The sequence below is a fragment of the Panulirus ornatus genome, chromosome 13 (assembly GCF_036320965.1).
Source record: "Panulirus ornatus isolate Po-2019 chromosome 13, ASM3632096v1, whole genome shotgun sequence".
In the NCBI taxonomy this organism is placed as follows: Eukaryota; Metazoa; Arthropoda; class Malacostraca; order Decapoda; family Palinuridae; genus Panulirus; species Panulirus ornatus.
This window is the reverse complement of record NC_092236.1, coordinates 1424800-1445533: the sequence shown is the minus strand read 5'-3', so window position 1 is coordinate 1445533 and position 20734 is coordinate 1424800. Positions and strand designations below refer to the sequence as shown.

Here is a 20734-nt window from a genome sequence, read left to right as displayed (position 1 = left end):
TTTTACCTCTATATTTAGGTTGTTGGTTTGTTGTGAATTGGCTTAATTGAAGCGAGATGAATGCTGTTGCCATGTTGCTGGTGATACCCTCTCGAACTACAAATAAACGCTATCACACTGAAGAGTGGTGTAAGCTCAGTACTGAAGACCCAATTATAGCTAAGAAGATGCTTATCACAAGTGAAGACATGCATCATGACTGAGGAAACACTTCTCATGACTGACTACATGTGCCATGACAGAGGACACATTTGTCACGGCTGAGGAAACGCTTATCATGACTGAAGATGCGTGCCACGACTGAGGACACACTTGTTATGACTGAGGACTCTGTCATTACTGAGAGCACACTTGTCATTCCTTTGTTACTGACTCACTATTTATCTGAGTAAACATCTCCTCAGAGGAGAACAGAGGGAGGCCATCATTACCGTGATAATACGTTCACTTGACTATAATCTACAGCTAGATAAGTGTAGAATCTCTTACATTCCCGGCATGAACCTTAGCGATGTACTACCTGACCCCGCCGACTACCGCCAATGTATCCAACTTGTAACCTTCGGTACAACCTGGAGGCAAGAGCCGATGCCTGAAGCCCCTGCCCACCACGCCATATAAAATTGTACGACTTGTAATACGTTTAACTCTTCCTCGATGTAATAAGTCAAGGGAGCGATGGCGTCAGCCTTCAGCGGGAGGGAGTAGCAAAAGTACACGGTAATACCCTGGTGTACTGGGTTCCTTTAGTGTCACGCTGGGCTAGATCACGCCTGGAGAAGACTCAAACCACTTTCTCTTAGTCTTATTAGGGTTGGGAGTTGTGGCAGAGGAACCTTAACCTGTAATCCCTGGGAGGGCATGAGGGAGGTGGTCAGGGCGGTTGTGGTGTTGCCCCCGGGTGCCAAGTGCTGGTGCGAAGATTATCTTTAATACCTCGTACTGCTGGCCGTGTTAAGAAGATGTGTCATAAATTTTCTCGGTATTCGTTATCATAAATTCAGGTTATAGTTGGCTTTTTATTGGGTTATGATTCTTCTTACGGTCCTGGGTGTTGATGGGTGCGGTGATGGTCTTGAGTACTGGAGGAGGAGGATCCTGAATGCCGGAGGGAGATGGTCATGGGTGCTGGAGGGGGATTATCCTGGATGCTAAAGGGAGAATAAGCTTGGGTTGTACACTGAATGAGGACTGGTGACTGGGTATGCCGGGTTTAAAAAATGGAACATATAAAATCACATGTGAGAGCGGGGTTAATGGCAAGAGAGCGTTATCATTTCCTAATGGACACGCGTGCTAGAGAAAGACTTAGATGTAAGGCATTGGAGGGGCGATGTCTGATCCCTTCCTGGTAGAGCCGAGAGTGAATGTATGTAGAGGTTTTCGGAATAGAGGAAATGACTTAGGTGGGAGGGGGGTGGTAAAAGTGAGTGAACTTGGAAAAGAAGAATGTGTGAGAAGATAGAGGGAGTTCCTTGGTAAGAATGACAAAAGGTGAGAGCAAATGAAACTAGGGGATTGGAAAGAAACGGGAGGTATTAGGGAAGCAGAATGTACCTGTGCAGGAGAAGTGCATAGAATGCGGACGGTGGGATATGGGCATATATGGTAGTGAGCGGTGGAATGAGAAAGTTAAGTTTTTAGCGAAAGAGGAAAGAGAGGTGCATAGGCGTTACTCTCAGGGAGAGTATATAAGAGTTAGAATAATAGATTATTGCAAATATCAGGGAAAATAGAAAATGTTCTAGGAGGAGGTGAATGGTGTAAGACCTAGAGAACAAATGGAATCATCAGTGAAAGAAGAGAAGGAATTACTAACAGTCAAAGAACAGGTGAAGAGAGATGAAGAGAATATTTTGAAAGGTTCTAGAGAGATATACCCTGTGTACACACACACACACACACACACACACACACACACACACACACACACACACACACACACACACACACACACACACACACACCAACTCATTCAGAAGGTAAACGATCCATACTCGTGTTAGCTTGATCAGAGTTTCGTTGTGTCAGGCTGATGGGTTGTCAGTAGGCGAGAAAATGTTCATGTTCCTCCATATTGTCTCCTTATTACAGCACATTCACCCTCTCGTAAGGATTCTTCCGTTTTTAATAGAGCCATTATGAAGGGGTGATATATTCTGTTCTACAGCAAGGGAGTTTATTTTGCTTTCATATGAGTATTTCATTTAGTTATCTGGAGAATATACTTCATGGGTCGTCTGGTCATTCATCGAGGTCCCTATAAGAGTAAAGATTCATCAGCTACGTTTCCTGTTACCCAAGCGGGGTCAGGCACTGGGACATTTTGCCAGTAGATTCCTGGGTGTTTGTTGGTCCTATAACTTAAATTTCTATGCGTATCTATCATACATAGGTAATCCTCACCATTATCTTCTACACATATCTCTCACCTAAAGATAACATTCACCATTACCTTCTATACATATCCACCATCTAGAAATAAGCTTTCATAAATATTACATACCAAGCAGCATTGACCCCTTCTCAAAGACATGTCCATTAACTAGCCAGGAGGTAAGAGTTCTGAACTGACATAGAGCGGAACAAACTGCCTAGAGACCCTGGAGCAGGGAACCGTGATGAGCAACACACACATACTGACGGACACATGCAACAAAATTGGTCATAAATCTAAGACAGATGGTGTGGTGCACACAAGACTCATAAGGTCCATAGATTATTCTTCAGTGAAGGTTGTGTGTTGTGCAGCATGAGTGTTGATGGTGTGGTTGTATTTCCTAGTGACACGAGACAACTGCTATCTACAACACGTTTGGACAATGTTGTGTGATCAACTCACAACACAGCAACGTGGATATTGTACTGCAAGACGGACTCATTCCGCTGTGTGACGTACCATACTTTGTGGTGTGATCAGGTCACAGCATGGGACACTACGTACACTATGAGGTCAGCTTACAGCACAAGCTGGTGAACTATAGTGTTATGGGGTCAGCTCACAACACGGGCTGTTGACCTATAGTCTTGTGGGGTTAGCTCACAGCAAAGGTTGTTGATCTATAATATAGTGGGGTCGACTCATAGCACAGATCCAGCGGAGCATCACACTGGGCTGACAGACTGGTTGTGAAGCATCATATTATCCTGTCTTGTTTATGTGTGAGGGTGATGAATGGAGAACGACGCAGCCACCTATGTGTACCCTGGCCAGCCAGCTATATGTACCCGGGCTAACCAGCTATATGTATCCTGGCCGGCCAGCTATGTACACCCGGGCCACTTGTAACACCCAGGTCAGCTAGATATGTATACCCGGGCCAACCAGATATATATATATATATATATATATATATATTATATATATATATATATATATATATATATATATATATATATATATATATATATATATATATATATATACATATATATATATATATATATATATATATATATATATATATATATGTTAGAAGCACTGAAAAGTTTTTATCGAGGATGTAAGGCATGTGTACGTGTAGGAAGAGAGGAAAGCGATTGGTTCTCAGTGAATGTGGGTTTGCGGCAGGGGTGTGTGATGTCTCCATGCGTGTTTAATTTGTTTATGGATGGGGTTGTTAGGGAGGTGAATGCAAGAGTTTTGGAAAGAGGGGCAAGTATGAAGTCTGTTGGGGATGAGAGAGCTTGGGAAGTGAGTCAGTTGTTGTTCGCTGATGATACAGCGCTGGTGGCTGATTCATGTGAGAAACTGCAGAAGTTGGTGACTGAGTTTGGTAAAGTGTGTGAAAGAAGAAAGTTAAGAGTGAATGTGGATAAGAGCAAGGTTATTAGGTACAGTAGGGTTGAGGGTCAAGTCAATTGGGAGGTAATTTTGAATGGAGAAAAACTGGAGGAAGTAAAGTGTTTTAGATATCTGGGAGTGGATCTGGCAGCGGATGGAACCATGGAAGCGGAAGTGGATCATAGGGTGGGGGAGGGGGCGAAAATCCTGGGAGCCTTGAAGAATGTGTGGAAGTCGAGAACATTATCTCGGAAAGCAAAAATGGGTATGTTTGAAGGAATAGTGGTTCCAATAATGTTGTATGGTTGCGAGGCGTGGGCTATGGATAGAGTTGTGCGCAGGAGGATGGATGTGCTGGAAATGAGATGTTTGAGGACAATGTGTGGTGTGAGGTGGCTTGATCGAGTAAGTAACGTAAGGGTAAGAGAGATGTGTGGAAATAAAAAGAGCGAGGTTGAGAGAGCAGAAGAGGGTGTTTTGAAATGGTTTAGGCACATGGAGAGAATGAGTGGGGAAAGATTGACCAAGAGGTTATATGTGTCGGAGGTGGAGGGAACGAGGAGAAGTGGGAGACCAAATTTGAGGTGGAAAGATGGAGTGAAAAAGATTTTGTGTGATCGGGGCCTGAACATGCAGGAGGGTGAAAGGAGGGCAAGGAATAGAGTGAATTGGATCGATGTGGTATACCGGGGTTGACGTGCTGTCAGTGAATTGAATCAGGGCATGTGAAGCGTCTGGGGTAAACCATGGAAAGCTGTGTAGGTATGTATATTTGCGTGTGTGGACGTATGTATATGCATGTGTATGGGGGGTGGGTTGGGCCATTTCTTTCGTCTGTTTCCTTGCGCTACCTCGCAAACGCGGGAGAAAGCGACAAAGCAAAGAAAAAAAGAATATATATATATATACATATATATAGATATATATATATATATATATATATATATATATATATATATATATATATATATATATATATATATATATATATATATATATATATATATATATATATATATATATATATTTTTTTTTTTTTTTTTTTTTTTTTTTATACTTTGTCGCTGTCTCCCGCGTTTGCGAGGTAGCGCAAGGAAACAGACGAAAGAAATGGCCCAACCCCCCCCCCCCATACACATGTACATACACACGTCCACACACGCAAATATACATACCTACACAGCTTTCCATGGTTTACCATGGATATATATATATATATATATATATATATATATATATATATATATATATACATACATATATATATATATATATATATATATATATATATATATATATATATATATATATTAAATTTTAGGGAGAATAAAAAGATGTTCTGGAAGGAGGTAAATAGGGTGCGTAAGACAAGGGAGCAAATGGGAACTTCAGTGAAGGGCGTAAATGGGGAGGTGATAACAAGTAGTGGTGATGTGAGAAGGAGATGGAATGAGTACTTTGAAGGTTTGTTGAATGTGTCTGATGACAGAGTGGCAGATATAGGGTGTTTTGGTCGAGGTGGTGTGCAAAGTGAGAGGGTTAGGGAAAATGATTTGGTAAACAGAGAAGAGGTAGTAAAAGCTTTGCGGAAGATGAAAGCCGGCAAGGCAGCAGGTTTGGATGGTATTGCAGTGGAATTTATTAAAAAAGGGGGTGACTGTATTGTTGACTGGTTGGTAAGGTTATTTAATGTATGTATGACTCATGGTGAGGTGCCTGAGGATTGGCGGAATGCGTGCATAGTGCCATTGTACAAAGGCAAAGGGGATAAGAGTGAGTGCTCAAATTACAGAGGTATAAGTTTGTTGAGTATTCCTGGTAAATTATATGGGAGGGTATTGATTGAGAGGGTGAAGGCATGTACAGAGCATCAGATTGGGGAAGAGCAGTGCGGTTTCAGAAGTGGTAGAGGATGTGTGGATCAGGTGTTTGCTTTGAAGAATGTATGTGAGAAATACTTAGAAAAGCAAATGGATTTGTATGTAGCATTTATGGATCTGGAGAAGGCATATGATAGAGTTGATAGAGATGCTCTGTGGAAGGTATTAAGAATATATGGTGTGGGAGGCAAGTTGTTAGAAGCAGTGAAAAGTTTTTATCGAGGATGTAAGGCATGTGTACGTGTAGGAAGAGAGGAAAGTGATTGGTTCTCAGTGAATGTAGGTTTGCGGCAGGGGTGTGTGATGTCTCCATGGTTGTTTAATTTGTTTATGGATGGGGTTGTTAGGGAGGTAAATGCAAGAGTCCTGGAAAGAGGGGCAAGTATGAAATCTGTTGGGGATGAGAGAGCTTGGGAAGTGAGTCAGTTGTTGTTCGCTGATGATACAGCGCTGGTGGCTGATTCATGTGAGAAACTGCAGACGCTGGTGACTGAGTTTGGTAAAGTGTGTGGAAGAAGAAAGTTAAGAGTAAATGTGAATAAGAGCAAGGTTATTAGGTACAGTAGGGTTGAGGGTCAAGTCAATTGGGAGGTGAGTTTGAATGGAGAAAAACTGGAGGAAGTGAAGTGTTTTAGATATCTGGGAGTGGATCTGTCAGCGGATGGAACCATGGAAGCGGAAGTGGATCATAGGGTGGGGGAGGGGGCGAAAATTTTGGGAGCCTTGAAAAATGTGTGGAAGTCGAGAACATTATCTCGGAAAGCAAAAATGGGTATGTTTGAAGGAATAGTGGTTCCAACAATGTTGTATGGTTGCGAGGCGTGGGCTATGGATAGAGTTGTGCGCAGGAGGATGGATGTGCTGGAAATGAGATGTTTGAGGACAATGTGTGGTGTGAGGTGGTTTGATCGAGTAAGTAACGTAAGGGTGAGAGAGATGTGTGGAAATAAAAAGAGCGTGGTTGAGAGAGCAGAAGAGGGTGTTTTGAAATGGTTTGGGCACATGGAGAGAATGAGTGAGGAAAGATTGACCAAGAGGATATATGTGTCGGAGGTGGAGGGAACGAGGAGAAGAGGGAGACCAAATTGGAGGTGGAAAGATGGAGTGAAAAAGATTTTGTGTGATCGGGGCCTGAACATGCAGGAGGGTGAAAGGAGGGCAAGGAATAGAGTGAATTGGAGTGATGTGGTATACAGGGGTTGACGTGCTGTCAGTGGAGTGAATCAAGGCATGTGAAGCGTCTGGGGTAAACCATGGAAAGCTGTGTAGGTATGTATATTTGCGTGTGTGGACGTGTGTATGTACATGTGTATGGGGGGGGGGGTTGGGCCATTTCTTTCGTCTGTTTCCTTGCGCTACCTCGCAAACGCGGGAGACAGCGACAAAGTATAAAAAAAAAAAAAAAAAAAAAAAAAAAAAAAAATATATATATATATATATATATATATATATATGTGGAAGTCGAGAACATTACCTCGGAAAGCAAAAATGGGCATGTTTGAAGGAATAGTGGTTCCAACAATGTTGTATGGTTGCGAGGCGTGGGCTATGGATAGAGTTGTGCGCAGGAGGGTGGATGTGCTGGAAATGAGATGTTTGAGGACAATGTGTGGTGTGAGGTGGTTTGATCGAGTAAGTAATGTAAGGGTAAGAGAGATGTGTGGAAATAAAAAGAGCGTGGTTGAGAGAGCAGAAGAGGGTGTTTTGAAATGGTTTGGGCACATGGAGAGAATGAGTGAGGAAAGATTGACCAAGAGGATATATGTGTCGGAGGTAGAGGGAACGAGGAGAAGTGGGAGACCAAATTGGAGGTGGAAAGATGGAGTGAAAAAGATTTTGTGTGATCGGGGCCTGAACATGCAGGAGGGTGAAAGGAGGGCAAGGAATAGAGTGAATTGGATCGATGTGGTATACCGGGGTTGACGTGCTGTTAGTTGATTGAATTAGGGCATGTGAAGCGTCTGGGGTAAACCATGGAAAGTTGTGTGGGGCCTGGATGTGGAAAGGGAGCTGTGGTTTCGGGCATTATTGCATGACAGCTAGAGACTGACTGTGAACGAATGGGGCCTTTGTTGTCTTTTCCTGGTGCTACCTCGCACACATGAGGGGGAGGGAGATGGTATTCCATGTGTGGCGAGGTGGCGATGGGAATGAATAAAGGCAGACAGTGTGAATTGTGTGCATGGGTATATATGTCTGTGTCTGTGTGTGTGTATATATGTGTACATTGAGATGTATAGGTATGTATATTTGCGTGTGTGGACGTGTATGTATATGCATTGTGTATGGGGGTGGGTTGGGCCATTTCTTTCGTCTGTTTCCTTGCGCTACCTCGCAAACGCGGGAGACAGCGACAAAGCAAAATAATAATAATAACAATATAATAAATATATATATATATATATATATATATATATATATATATATATATATATATATATATATATTGGAAAGGATCACAATTTTGCGCGTGATCAAGATATTCCTATAAGTCCATGGGGACTCATAAGAATATATATATATATATATATATATATATATATATATATATATATATATATATATATATATATATATATATATATACACACACTCGGACCAGCTGGCTATCTACACCTTGTCCGGCCACTTTTATATACCCTGGCTAGCTAGCTATGTACATCTGTCCCAGTCAGCCATTATGTGCTCGAGTCAGCCATCTATATACTATCGGGCCAGCCAGCTGTAAGTACGCAGGCAAACCAGTTATATGCACCCGGGCCAGCCAGCTAAATGCACCCGGGCCAACCAGCTATATATACTCGGACCAGCCAACTATGTATACCCTAGCAGAGTAAAGTACATACATCCGGTCCAACCAACTATATAAATCCTGGCCCAGCCAAGTACATATACCTAGGCCAACTAGCTATATACACTATTGCCTGACAGCTATATACACTAGTACCAGACAGCTATATATACTCGGGCCAGCCAGCTAAATGCTCTTAGGCAAATTAGCTATTTGCATCCCGGCCTAGTAGATATACCTGGGTCATGCAGCTATTTACATCCTAGCTCACTCAGCTACATTCACCCGGGCAAGCCAGCTATATGCACCCGGCCGAGTCTTGCTAGCTATGCACCACCCAGCTGGGGATGCTGCGGGGTCACACTGAGCTAGAAATGAGTTTAGATGTTATAGAGGAGATAGTAGAGGTGGCCGAGCCCCCCGCCGGCCCGGGCCGAGCACAGAGTGTTATAATGATGGAGAGGTGAGCCCTCGTGCAGCAGGTGGGATTCATCTCACCTCTTATGGGAAATTATGTATTGACGAATATATCTCGACGGACTCGGACGAGGTTGGCGAGATTCTATATTTTTCTTATGTGATGTTTCAGTAAATTAAGCTTGAGGGTTGCGTCTGTTGTTCATTGGTTTATCTACAACGTTGTTCATCGTATTCAAGTATGAGAGAGTGACCTAAACGTGTAGCAGTGGATCTCTGATGGTACTGGTGTTGCTGACACTTATTCTGTTTTCAACGTCGATCTTCAAAAGGCTTGCTGTTCATCGTAACCATCTATATGTTCTCTCTCTCTCTCTCTCTCTCTCTCTCTCTCTCTCTCTCTCTCTCTCTCTCTCTCTCTCTCTCTCTCTCTCTCTCTCTCTCTCTCTCTCTCTCTCTCCTTACTTCCAGCTTGCTCTAATACATCATAAAATCATATCTCATCGTCCCCTCAATTTCATTTTTCACATTTTTAGCACTATCCTTTTCACCTGGTAGAGCTGATAGAGCCAGAGAGGTGAGAGAGCTGATAGTTAATTACCCACTCTACCTTGCACTACCACAAACTCTCACCCACCGTCCTCACACAACACATTATACGAGCAGTCAAAACCACCACAAATAATTCCTACTTTTCATCTTGACAAACATTGTTAATCTGGCACCTGGATCCCTCCCCAGCTGAGCCAAGAGGTCATATTATTGGGTGATAATGACACTTGGCACATCTGCATTATATGTTGGTTATGAGAAGTGGCACATTGCTTGATTCCCTGATAATGACGTCTGCCGACAGTGATTTTTTCACTGTTAATTGTGTAATGCTTTCACAGTTGAGTGACTTCTTAACATGTGTTTAGATGTTTCCATTTAAATGAATTTAGATTTTGTTTTTTGATATTCACGGTCAAATATTTAGGTAGTATGGCATTAAAGAAGCGTACATAGAAATATTTTTCACTCTGTATTCTTTACAAAAATCAATAATAAAAGAATAAAAACTTGATCTCGTGTGTATGAAACATTTTCCCAGAATTTTCGTAACATGCAACGTAAAACAATGAAGACCGATAGAGCTCAGTAACCCCTTAACATTGCCCGCGAGTTTCTCTCTCGCCAAAAATCAAAGTCATGCACAAAATATTTAGCAAATGCTTCACTGCTGCTCAGTTTTGGCGCGAACAAAGGGCTGGAGCGTCCCACCGCGTGAGGTAATTGCGCTTCATGTTTTTATATAGTTCAATTAGCATATTTAATTACGACCACGCTGACCACCGCTCTAGCCCCTGATATACTGCTCCCACTATATTCTGGCTGAAATATTGGCCATGATATATCAGTCGAAGCCTCGATTAAACCCGCTATGTAGACGCCTACCATGATTTCCCTCATTTTAATGGACAACTGGTATTAATTTCTCAAGTTTTATATGAAATTCATATCATTTACTTCACCTGGACGGTCACCTGTGTTAAGATGTTCGTACATACGATGAAATATGACGTCATCAAAGAGGTTGTGGTTGTTCCCTTGCGGCAGACAAGGGAAGCTGGTGGCAAGATGAAGGATGGAACCAACACCGAGCGTTGAACGCCGTGTGAAAATAACTCGATTGCTGCTCACCTCTCTGTTATTTCCACCGTCTTATCTATATTATCCAAGGTTAATTCTGGTGCAGCTGCAACTAGATTTTAATTGATTCAAAGCCCTGGCGAGACGCCCGGAAAATGATGCAAGGAGAAAACACTATGTGGGCTTCTGAAAAAGGTTGTTGTGTGAGGCTGCCTCAGTGGGCGGCCCCTGGGTGGTTATGATGGCCGGGGAGGTGTGAGACCCCTGGGTTGCATCTGACACGACTTGTGTTATCATAAATCGTGTGCTGCTTGACCAGGGGTCGACAGACCAATAAAGAGTCTTTACATATCTCAGTTCAGATGCTTGTGACTTCCTGCTGGTTATTGTGGAATATACTGCTTAGGAAACCTCTCATGAACCATGCTTTTCTAATCCACACATTGATAACGAATCGCCAAATTCATTTACCAAATGACGTGGAAAATGATATGACAGGCACGTCAGATGCTGTCTAATTTTTCAGGTGATAGTGTCATTAACTGACCTACTGGACGCTCGGCTCTCTCAAGTTGGGAGTTGATTTTGACAACAAATATTTATGTTTTGATAAGAAGCTACAAGATTTGTAGCCTACACTTAGTATTCTGAGACTGCTCTTGAGTGAGAAATAGTAAGAACAGTCTACCAATTACCGCAGACGAGCCAGAGTATTCAACCAATCATATTGCTTGGATGCTCGCTGTGTGAATATTTTTGAGGAACAATAGCAAATAGCCAGTTGGTCATTTCTAATCAAAATTTCTCTCAGGGTGACCGACTGTCATGGATTTGATCGCTTGTGAGAAATGTAGTCTTAGGGGAAACTGAGGTTCTGGCTAAACCCATGTGTACCAAGACAACAGCTCCAACTACCCCAGACATCCTCACGCCCGTGAGTCTTCATATCGATATCATCCAGAACTACACGTCCCACTGATCATACCTTATCTGACTTCTTAGAAGTCAGCTCACTGAACTGTGCTGTCGTTAGGCTCGTGGACCAGCTGCGTAGATTGCAAAACCAGCCAATAGGTTTAAGGACTAACTATTAGATTTCAAGACCAGCCGATGACTTCTATAACCAGCTCTTGAAGTTCAGAGCCAGTTATCAGATTCCAGAAACAACCGTTAGATTCCAGAACAAGCTGTTAGGTTCCAGAAACGGTCATTAAATTACAGAAGCAGCTGTAATGATCCAAAACCATTTGTTACTTTCCAGAACTTGCTGTTAGGTTCCAGGATTAGTTGTTCGGCCAAAACGCAGCCATGAGGTTTCGGGACTACTATCTTGTGTCCAGGGCCAACGATGATTTCATCTAGCGCTGTTTTTTCCAGGTTGGGTTTTCCTAGTTTCGTGTTAATGATAATTTTCTTGTTTCTAGAAGGAGATATTCCATTATCACTCTCAGTTTCGTATCCATACCGAGCCTATCATATCTGGGTTGAGGAGTTTGGACTGTAAACTTCAAGTTCCAGTAATGACGATCTATTTTTCCTGCTGCAGGTGAATCGGCCTCTAACCATGAAGAAGGAAGGCATCCAGACCCGCAACCGCAAGCTGAGTTCTAAGTCCAAGAAGAAGAAGGGGATGCTGGGCTTCCCGGATATGTTGAAGCCGCTGGACAAGGGCGGCTTCACGGGCTTCGGTACTGGAGGATCCGGGTTTGGCTCCATGTCACACTACATGTACGGCGGGCAGATGCACGGCTCCTCCATGGCGGGCGGCTTCATGTCTGCGCCGCCAATGCACGGCATGTCTGCCATGTCTGGAGTGGGCCTCGGTCTCTCCTCCGCTTCACAGATCCAAATCCCCTCCAGTCTCAGTCTCCAGCCTCCAGTGGTAAGTGTAAGCCTCAGGTAATGAGTCTTTGCCTGTTATGACGTCACTATCCTCCAGTGTTGATTCTTTCCTTGTGGCTACAAGTCACTCGCTCGAGATAATGGATCTGCGTCTACCAAGAAGTTAATTCTCTCTGGTACTAACCCTGTCTATTGGTACTGGGCCATCTCTTCATCGGTACTCGTAGATAGATGCCCTCTCTCTCTCTCTCTCTCTCTCTCTCTGAGTATGGCATCAGATTAAAAAAAAATATAGTAACCAAAATCTCGAAATTCTAGATTTTATTGGCCTGTAAGAGACTCATTCTCACAATAATGTGTCAAAAGGTGAGGCGGCAAACATCCCCTCCACCGTCGCTCGGGTGTTCGTGTATCCCTCTCGTCGGGGTTACTCAGGCGGTGTTCTGACGACCTGCTCACCTGCCTCGTCAGAACCCTGTCTACCTTCGCAGAGTTTCACCATTGTTTCTCCTTTGTGTTGTCACGTCCCCTGCGTCCTTCAGGCTGTTTTCAATGTACCATGACTTCCCTTGCTGCCTCTGACTCTGCCTGCTCCCCTGGACAACACTTACGCTCCTGCTCCCTTGGCAATACTGGCCTCTCTGCCGCCCTGGCTAATACTGACCCTCCGTTGCCCAGGACAGTATTGACCCTCTCCCATTTTGAACAATATAAACGCCTCTTCTATAATCAATATAACTGACCTCTTTGCTTCCCTTGGGCAATGGTGACTCTCCTGCTATCCTGTAGAATACCAACCTTTTCCTACCTTAGAAGAAAACTGGCCCTCTTCCTACCTTTAACAGTTCTCACTACACTGATTTCCTGGACAATAAAAGACCTAATCATATCCTGGACAATAGTGATTCCCTCTGCTACCACAGGCAGTGCTGACGCTGCTGCAACAATGGACATGACTGATATCAACACTGATCACTCTCTCTCTCTCTCTCTCTCTCTCTCTCTCTCTCTCTCTCTCTCTCTCTCTCTCTCTCTCTCTCTCTCTCTCTCTCTCCTCTCTCTCTCTCTCTCTCTCTCTCTCTCTCTCTCTCTCTCTCTCTCTCTCTCTCTCTCTCTCTCTCTCTCTCTCTCTCTCTCTCTCTCTCTCTCTCTCTCTCTCTCTCTCTCTCTCACTCCTGCCATTCTTTTGCCATCCTGGGCAATACTGTTCTTTCTTCTAGCGAGGATATTACTAACCCACCCGTTGCCCTGAACCATATTGACCCTCCTGCTGCCTTGTCATCACCATCCCTCCTGCCTCCGGACTATTAGTGACCCTTCTACTGCTCTGTACCATATCAACATTCCTGCTGCACTAGACCATACTGACCCTCCCCCTGCCCTGCCTCTACCTGTTCCTCCTGCTAACCTGAACGATACTGATCTTCCTACCACCCTGGATAGTACTATCCACCTGCTTCCCTGGCATATAGTGCGCCCGTTGACCCCCCGGACAATACTAATTCTCTTGCTACCCCAGATAGTATTGTCCCTCCTACTACCTCGGACAATACTGCCCCCTATATCACCCAAGGCAATATTGCCCCTCCTGCCACCCTGGACAGCATCATCTCCCTGCCACTAGGAGCATTACTTACCCTCCTGCCACCAGACACAATATATTCCTTCCTCCTTACCTCAAGCAACACGGTTCTTCCTGCCACCCTGCGCATCACTACCACTCCTGCCATCATGGTTACTGTCTCTGCTTCTGCCCTTAGCAATGCTGCCCTGGGCAATGTTGTTCCTCCCTCTGCTTTGTACAATGCTGTTCCTCTAGGAAGAATAAGGTCACCTTGTTTTGTGTAGTAATATATATATTGTTTTTCCTTCCCAGAATGGATGGCGGTCTGACTACACATGACCTGACCTACTGGCGGTGACCTGAGGGGAGACTGGCAAGGAGCAGATGGTGTCACAACAGGCTACAGTTGTCACAAATTATCCCCCCAAATGACTTCTGACGTCAAACAGGAAAAAAGTGAGATGGGTGGGGGAGAGAGAGGCAACCATTGTCACCGAAAACCAGTAAGGATTAGGCAAGGAGCGGCAACACTAGCAGCAGCAAGACTCTCGCCTCACACATGATGACCCGAGACGCACGTCAGTCACACTTAGCATTAAGATACTTTCGCAATAATTTCTCCGGTTCGAAAAATGTTTTTAGTGCCCGGCTCGCTGCTTTGGCCAAGGTCACTTTTAGTTGGTAGGGAGGAAGGTCCACATTCCCGGAAAAACTGTGTAGATAATATGTGTGCGATGCAGAAAGGAGATCAGTCTGTAAGTTCACAGTTAGTTGCGCTGTCTCATGTGTTGTTTACTTTCATTCACTATTAGTCCTCGGTCAAGCACTCTGATAGGAAATTATTGACGAACTAATAACTGAAAAGAATAATGTTATTTGTATTTTCTGATTTGCAGAGAAGTTTATTCGTTTAGTAATATAAGACTCAAGTCAGGCAAATGCAAGTTAGAAAGACCCATGAAGGAAACTATGTTCATTACTTCATCTTGATATGAAATACTTTCCTGCTTGGAATACTAATTATGGTCCAGCGAACACCTCGACACGATGTAAATCTAATCCGTGAATGACTGTAAATATCCTCACTTATGTTCCTTTCTTAAAACGACCATAGATTTATTAGAATTTCTATTTTTAGGTAGGAACTATAATGTCTATACATGAAATAGGACTTCAGGAATATAAACGTCATATTTTTGCCAGTTGCCAGTCTCAGTAAAGATCAGGTATTCATGCTATACAACATTACTCAGAAGAGAAAATCGGTTTCACCTAAACTTGTATGTAAATTCATCACCCTAAGTGGCATGGTTGTGTTCCTGAACCGGAAAACTTCTCAGCTTTTCTACAGAGTTCTTAATAACCAAGGCATTGGTCGTCGTACTTATCTACAGAGTGATTATAATTTACCCACTTGTATCATAATCGCTGAGAGGTTTGATTGCACAATGTGGTATGTAGATATAATCTTTTCCTTGAAATATATATATATATATATATATATATATATATATATATATATATATATATATATATATATATATATATATATATATATATATATATAAATATAATATATATATATATATATATATATATATATATATATATATATATATATATATTGGAAAGGATCACAATTTTGCGCGTGATCAAGATATTCCTATGAGTCCACGCTGAAAATGAAACACGAAAAGTTCCCAAGTGCACTTTCGTGTAATAATCACATCATCAGGGCAGACACAAGAGAGAAATATAACAGTCAGTTGATAAACATCGAAGAGATGAAGCTAGGACGCCATTTGGTAAACATGTGATTGTCCAAAACATACAACGAGCGTTCATAAACTTATCATTTTACAAATCTTATCATCAATAAAGTTTTCTGATTTGTATAGACCATCACTAATATCAAGATTATAATTCTTTGTGTATTCAATAATAGAATATTCAGTGATAGTTCTCTTGGTAATAGAGTTAGAGTTAATAACTTTATTGTTGATAAGATTTGTAAAATGATAAGTTTATGAACGCTCGTTGTATGTTTTGGACAATCACATGTTTACCAAATAGCGTCCTAGCTTCGTCTCTTCGATGTATATCAACTGACTGTTATATTTCTCTCTTGTGTCTCCCCTGATGATGTGTTTATTACACGATAGTGCACTTGGGAACTTTTCGTGTTTCATTTTCCCCGTGGACTCATAGGAATTATATATATATATATATATATATATATATATATATATATATATATATATATATATATATATATATATATATATATATAAATATATATATATATATATATTTATATATATATATATATATTTTTTTTTCATACTATTCGCCATTTCCCGCGATAGCGAGGTAGCGTTAAGAACAGAGGACTGGGCCTTTGAGGGAGTATCCTCACCTGACCCCCTTCTCTGTTCCTTCTTTTGAAAAAAAAAAAAAAAATGAGAGGGGAGGATTTCCAGCCCCCCGCTCCCTTCCCTTTTAGTCGCCTTCTACGACACGCAGGGAATACGTGGGAAGTATTCTTTCTCCCCTATCCCCAGGGATAATATATATATATATATATATATATATATATATATATATATATATATATATATATATATATATATATGTATATACGCGCGCGTTTGTGTGTGTGTGTGTGTGTGTGTGTGTGCGTCACAACTTAGTGTCAGTATGATCTTGACTATATAATTCTTATCATGTATATAATCATTTACAAATTGGAGAGCATTTGTTGCCGTATAGAGGAGGTAACGAGGAGCTAGTGAGAGCAGTACGCGGCGCGTGCGTGCGTGCGTGCGTGTAGTAAACCCACCTCCTAGCGACTGCTGGAGGAAGGTACCTAACATCTATTGTTTTGCCTCAAGTAACTCTACCTGCTCTCTTCAGGGCGACAACCGGTTATGATCTAAGCACACCTTTGTCATATGATATAAACTGGCATATTATATATTTTTGTATTTTGCACACATGCATTGGTGTGCAGTGTTGTGTGTGGTGCAGGAACACACGGTTAATCCATGATGACTCTCGACTTCTGGGAAGATGCGAATATTTACCATAATTACATCATCACGATGAATATGATTCTTTTATTTATTTTCTCTTAAAGTCAACATGAATGCTTCAGCATCTGTCTACTTGGGAAGATCTACAGATCGTCCTTATGTCTGCCGTACTAACGTTACTCTGACACAGGGGCGCCACAGGAGGTGACAGCTGTAACAGCAGTACTATGTCTATCCTTCGTCAAACAAAAGAACTGGAACTTACGCCAATTATATCAAAACTTCTTTAGGAAATATAAACGTAGGTGAAGGTCTACACAATAACTGAAAGTGTAACGATGTACTTTAGTTTGGTTATCACTCTAGTGGAAGCAATGAGGAAGTGTATGGAAGATGAAAGAAAAAACATATAAACAAGAAGTGTTAATCTGGACAGGCTAAAGCAGGAGATGGAAGCATCAGAGGCGGCTCCCGCGCCGTGTCTGTCAGTATAGTGCTACACAATAATTCAAAAGATTTGCTACTTTAGGCCTAAAGGAAAAAAAGCATGTATACGGCTGTGCCTGATATTGTACAGCACAATACATCTAGACTTCACTTCTTTGATGGATTAAGTTATCAGGAAACATCCTAACAGGTGATTTGTTTCATGTGAAATCTGAAATTTCCGGTTCAGACAATATAACAACTTGGTGGCCAGCACGATACTGTGTCCGTGATTAGATTCTAGCGTTTCTTCATTAAAGACACTAGTGTTAGAGAGGCTATGATAGTGACGACAAAATGCGTTTCACTCACGAGTGGCCAACACTTCATAATGAGCAACGAATAAACAGAATACTTTCCTGTAGCGAGGATCTAGAAGTTAAGGTAATGCGTTATTATAATCTGGCTTATGTTTTAATGCACTGAATTTCCTTTGATGAGTTGTTGATTATGAGTGATTTTAATCCTTGATTCACAATCAAGTGATGAATCCATGTATACCATAAATGAAGTTCACCCATCATTAAGCGCTTGATATTCCTTAACCTTTCGTGCTAATATAAAAGTAATATTAGATGATTATGTTTTATCACTGATTTATGTCAACATTCCCATTACACATGGTCTCAAAAATGCACAAAGATGCCATAGGTTTATGTTCAATTTGTTGTATTAACGCTATGTTAATTTCAACAAAAACAATGTAACTTATATCAAGACATTTTCAGAGTTCACTGTGATTTCGAGTCCTCATACATAATGGATTCCAGAGGTTTCTGTTGAGTCCTGCAGATGCACTACACTGCAACAGCAGTAGCGGCATTTGTCGTACAAATCTTGGCAGGTGGTGCCTGGCCAGCACACAGTGTGGCCAAATGAGAATGTCTTGGTACAAGGCTTGCTCCTGGAAGAGAGTGATGACGTCATCTGTGACCTCATAATGAGTCAAGTCACATCATAGAATGACAATGGCGAGGCGAGTGTATGACGAGACATGAGGTCAAGTTCCGAACTGTAGTTAGTAGAACGAAGATGAATCTTTCCCAGTACCACGATCTACTTTGCAGTCATCTAAAGGGTAAAAAAAGAAAAAACTTAGTAGTGACGTCATGTATCCCTACTGACCTGGCCTTGTGTATATTACTGTGATTATTGCCACTAACGGCAACATACTTGTATGAAAAGTTGTCATTATTGCCACTAACGGCAACATACTTGTATGAAAAGTTGTCATTAAAGTTAAGAATGAGCTGACATCTAGGCATTATTTCCTACTACCAGTAAACCTCCTCAAGTTGTTGGCGGCTTCAGCCTTCAGAGTGTCTCAAATACCTTGGCAACGATGGATGAGCGTCTCTACTGCTCTTGCCTGCCTATGTAAGTGTGTGTCTGGATTTTGTTGTCGCATAAAAGGTTTAACATGAGCAAATTTCTATTTGCGTGTGTATGAATGGGTGCAATTTATGTCATCATTTGTGCCGGTCACTGCATATGTGTTAAGGTAAATGGTCAAACATGTAGACGTGTATTTACCTATCGTGCAGTATGGGGGAAGAGTTGTACACTCTTTCTGCCATCAAGTAACTTTTTAAACCCTTGTAAACTGCCGATCTTCACCATCTTCGTTAGTTTATTTCAATCATCCACAACCTTGTCACAAAATCAGTATTTCTTCAAATCTCTTCTAATCATTATCTTGCTCAGTTTCTTGTGGCCTCTGGTTCTTCTGGTGTTGCTTTTCTTTAAGAACTGGTACCCTTTTCGTTGACTTCCTCTGATCCTCTTCTATTAGTTTTGCGTGCTTCATTATATGCAATGACGATAACTGAGAAGCATACTCTAGTTTTAGCTTAATATTTGATACGAAGTTTGCTTAATATGTCCTTATCTACTCAACTGAATGCGATTCTAACATTTGCTAACAGACAATTCGTCTCCTTCACTGTTCTCTTGAGGTGGGACTCTGGCAACAGGTCAGGCACTATTTCGATTCCCAACTTTCTCACAGACACAGAATCATGCGACTTATTTCTTGCTAGACGGAGATCATATCGAGGCATTATTTCACTGTCTTCTATACTTATTACTTTGGATTTGTTTAGGTTGGATTAAGTGTCTATGCATCAGATTAACTTTGAAGTTTGTTTAGGTCACCTTGTAAGTTAATGTAATCCTTCTTGCTTTTTACTTCCCTCATTCCATTTCGAGAAGGCATTTCCGACGTGCGTCCTTTGTTCTCTTCCACTAAGTTAATCTGTCCATCGAAGTAGTCTCCCCTTATCATTACTTGGAGATCCTCATTCTTCACCAGCGTCCTAAGTGGTAGTGTCAATGTTTTCTAGTAATGTAGATACGAACAATCCACTCAGCATTTTCTTTTGTCTAAGACGGAGCTCATTGTTTCCGAACGATCTAAGAGATTCGTTCCACACCATCTCCTTTCCTTGAAACCGAGTCATCTCTCAATTAAGTAAGTTCTCCTGTAGATGAAATCATCTATTTTCTTCCTGATTATTTTTTTCAGTACCTTCTCAAGCCTTTATGTTATTGGGAGGGCCAACCCTATTCCTCCTTAGTCTTTTCTTTCCCTCCTTGCTATCGCATATCTCTTTGGACAAAACACGTGAAATCTCATTTCTTTACTGAGAATTGTCTCCTTAATTCCAGCAATATTAGATGCAAATCACCTAATTTCAAAACTTTACCATCTCCCTTTAGAACAACTGCATTAGTGTACGTTTCAGTCTGACATTATCATCACTTGACACTGCTGACCTATCTGAAATAGTACTGGCGAAGCTGTTTCCTCCTCTTGACTCCTGTGTTTTGCTTTCTGCATGGTTGCCTAATTAGCAAAAACAAAATCTGCTCAGAATAAACATCTGAGGCTAGCTTGTAGCACCTCAGTTGGCAGGGTTCCTTTTTTTCTATTTACCCGGGTACTCCTTTTATGTAATTTCTTTCATGATTTTGTATTCTAGAGAATTTTCTTTTAGAGGGCCCCTCTACAAACAATTCCCTCCCATTACTTCTACAAAAAAGCGTAGAGTGCTATTCGTGGCTGTTGCGTGAATGAGCAAAACTTTTAGCATCCAGAGCAATATAGAGAACATCTTTAAGTATAACAAATATGATCACTTAATCCTGAGACAAAAGTCCAACACAATATATATATATATATATATATATATATATATATATATATATATATATATATATATATATATATATATATATATTTATTTATTTATCTATATTGCTTTGTCGCTGTCTCCCGCGTTTGCGAGGTAGCGCAAGGAAACAGAC

The 20734-nt window shown here is 41.6% G+C and overlaps 1 protein-coding gene across 2 annotated transcripts in view; it reads left to right on the top strand.

Moving 5' to 3' along the window:
- The window catches only part of LOC139752656 (GATA-binding factor C-like), a 228486-nt gene extending 213073 nt beyond the window's left edge, over positions 1-15413 (top strand). Inside the window, exons 6-7 of one of the 2 annotated variants that reach the window (XM_071668413.1) lie at positions 12051-12386; positions 14223-15413. In XM_071668413.1, coding sequence (XP_071524514.1) covers positions 12051-12386; positions 14223-14249 — 363 coding nt within the window. In that variant the 3' untranslated portion in view covers positions 14250-15413. The remainder of the gene's footprint in view (positions 1-12050; positions 12387-14222) is intronic. The other variant, XM_071668414.1, reaches the window with a different exon arrangement.
- Positions 15414-20734: the final 5321 nt, after the last annotated feature.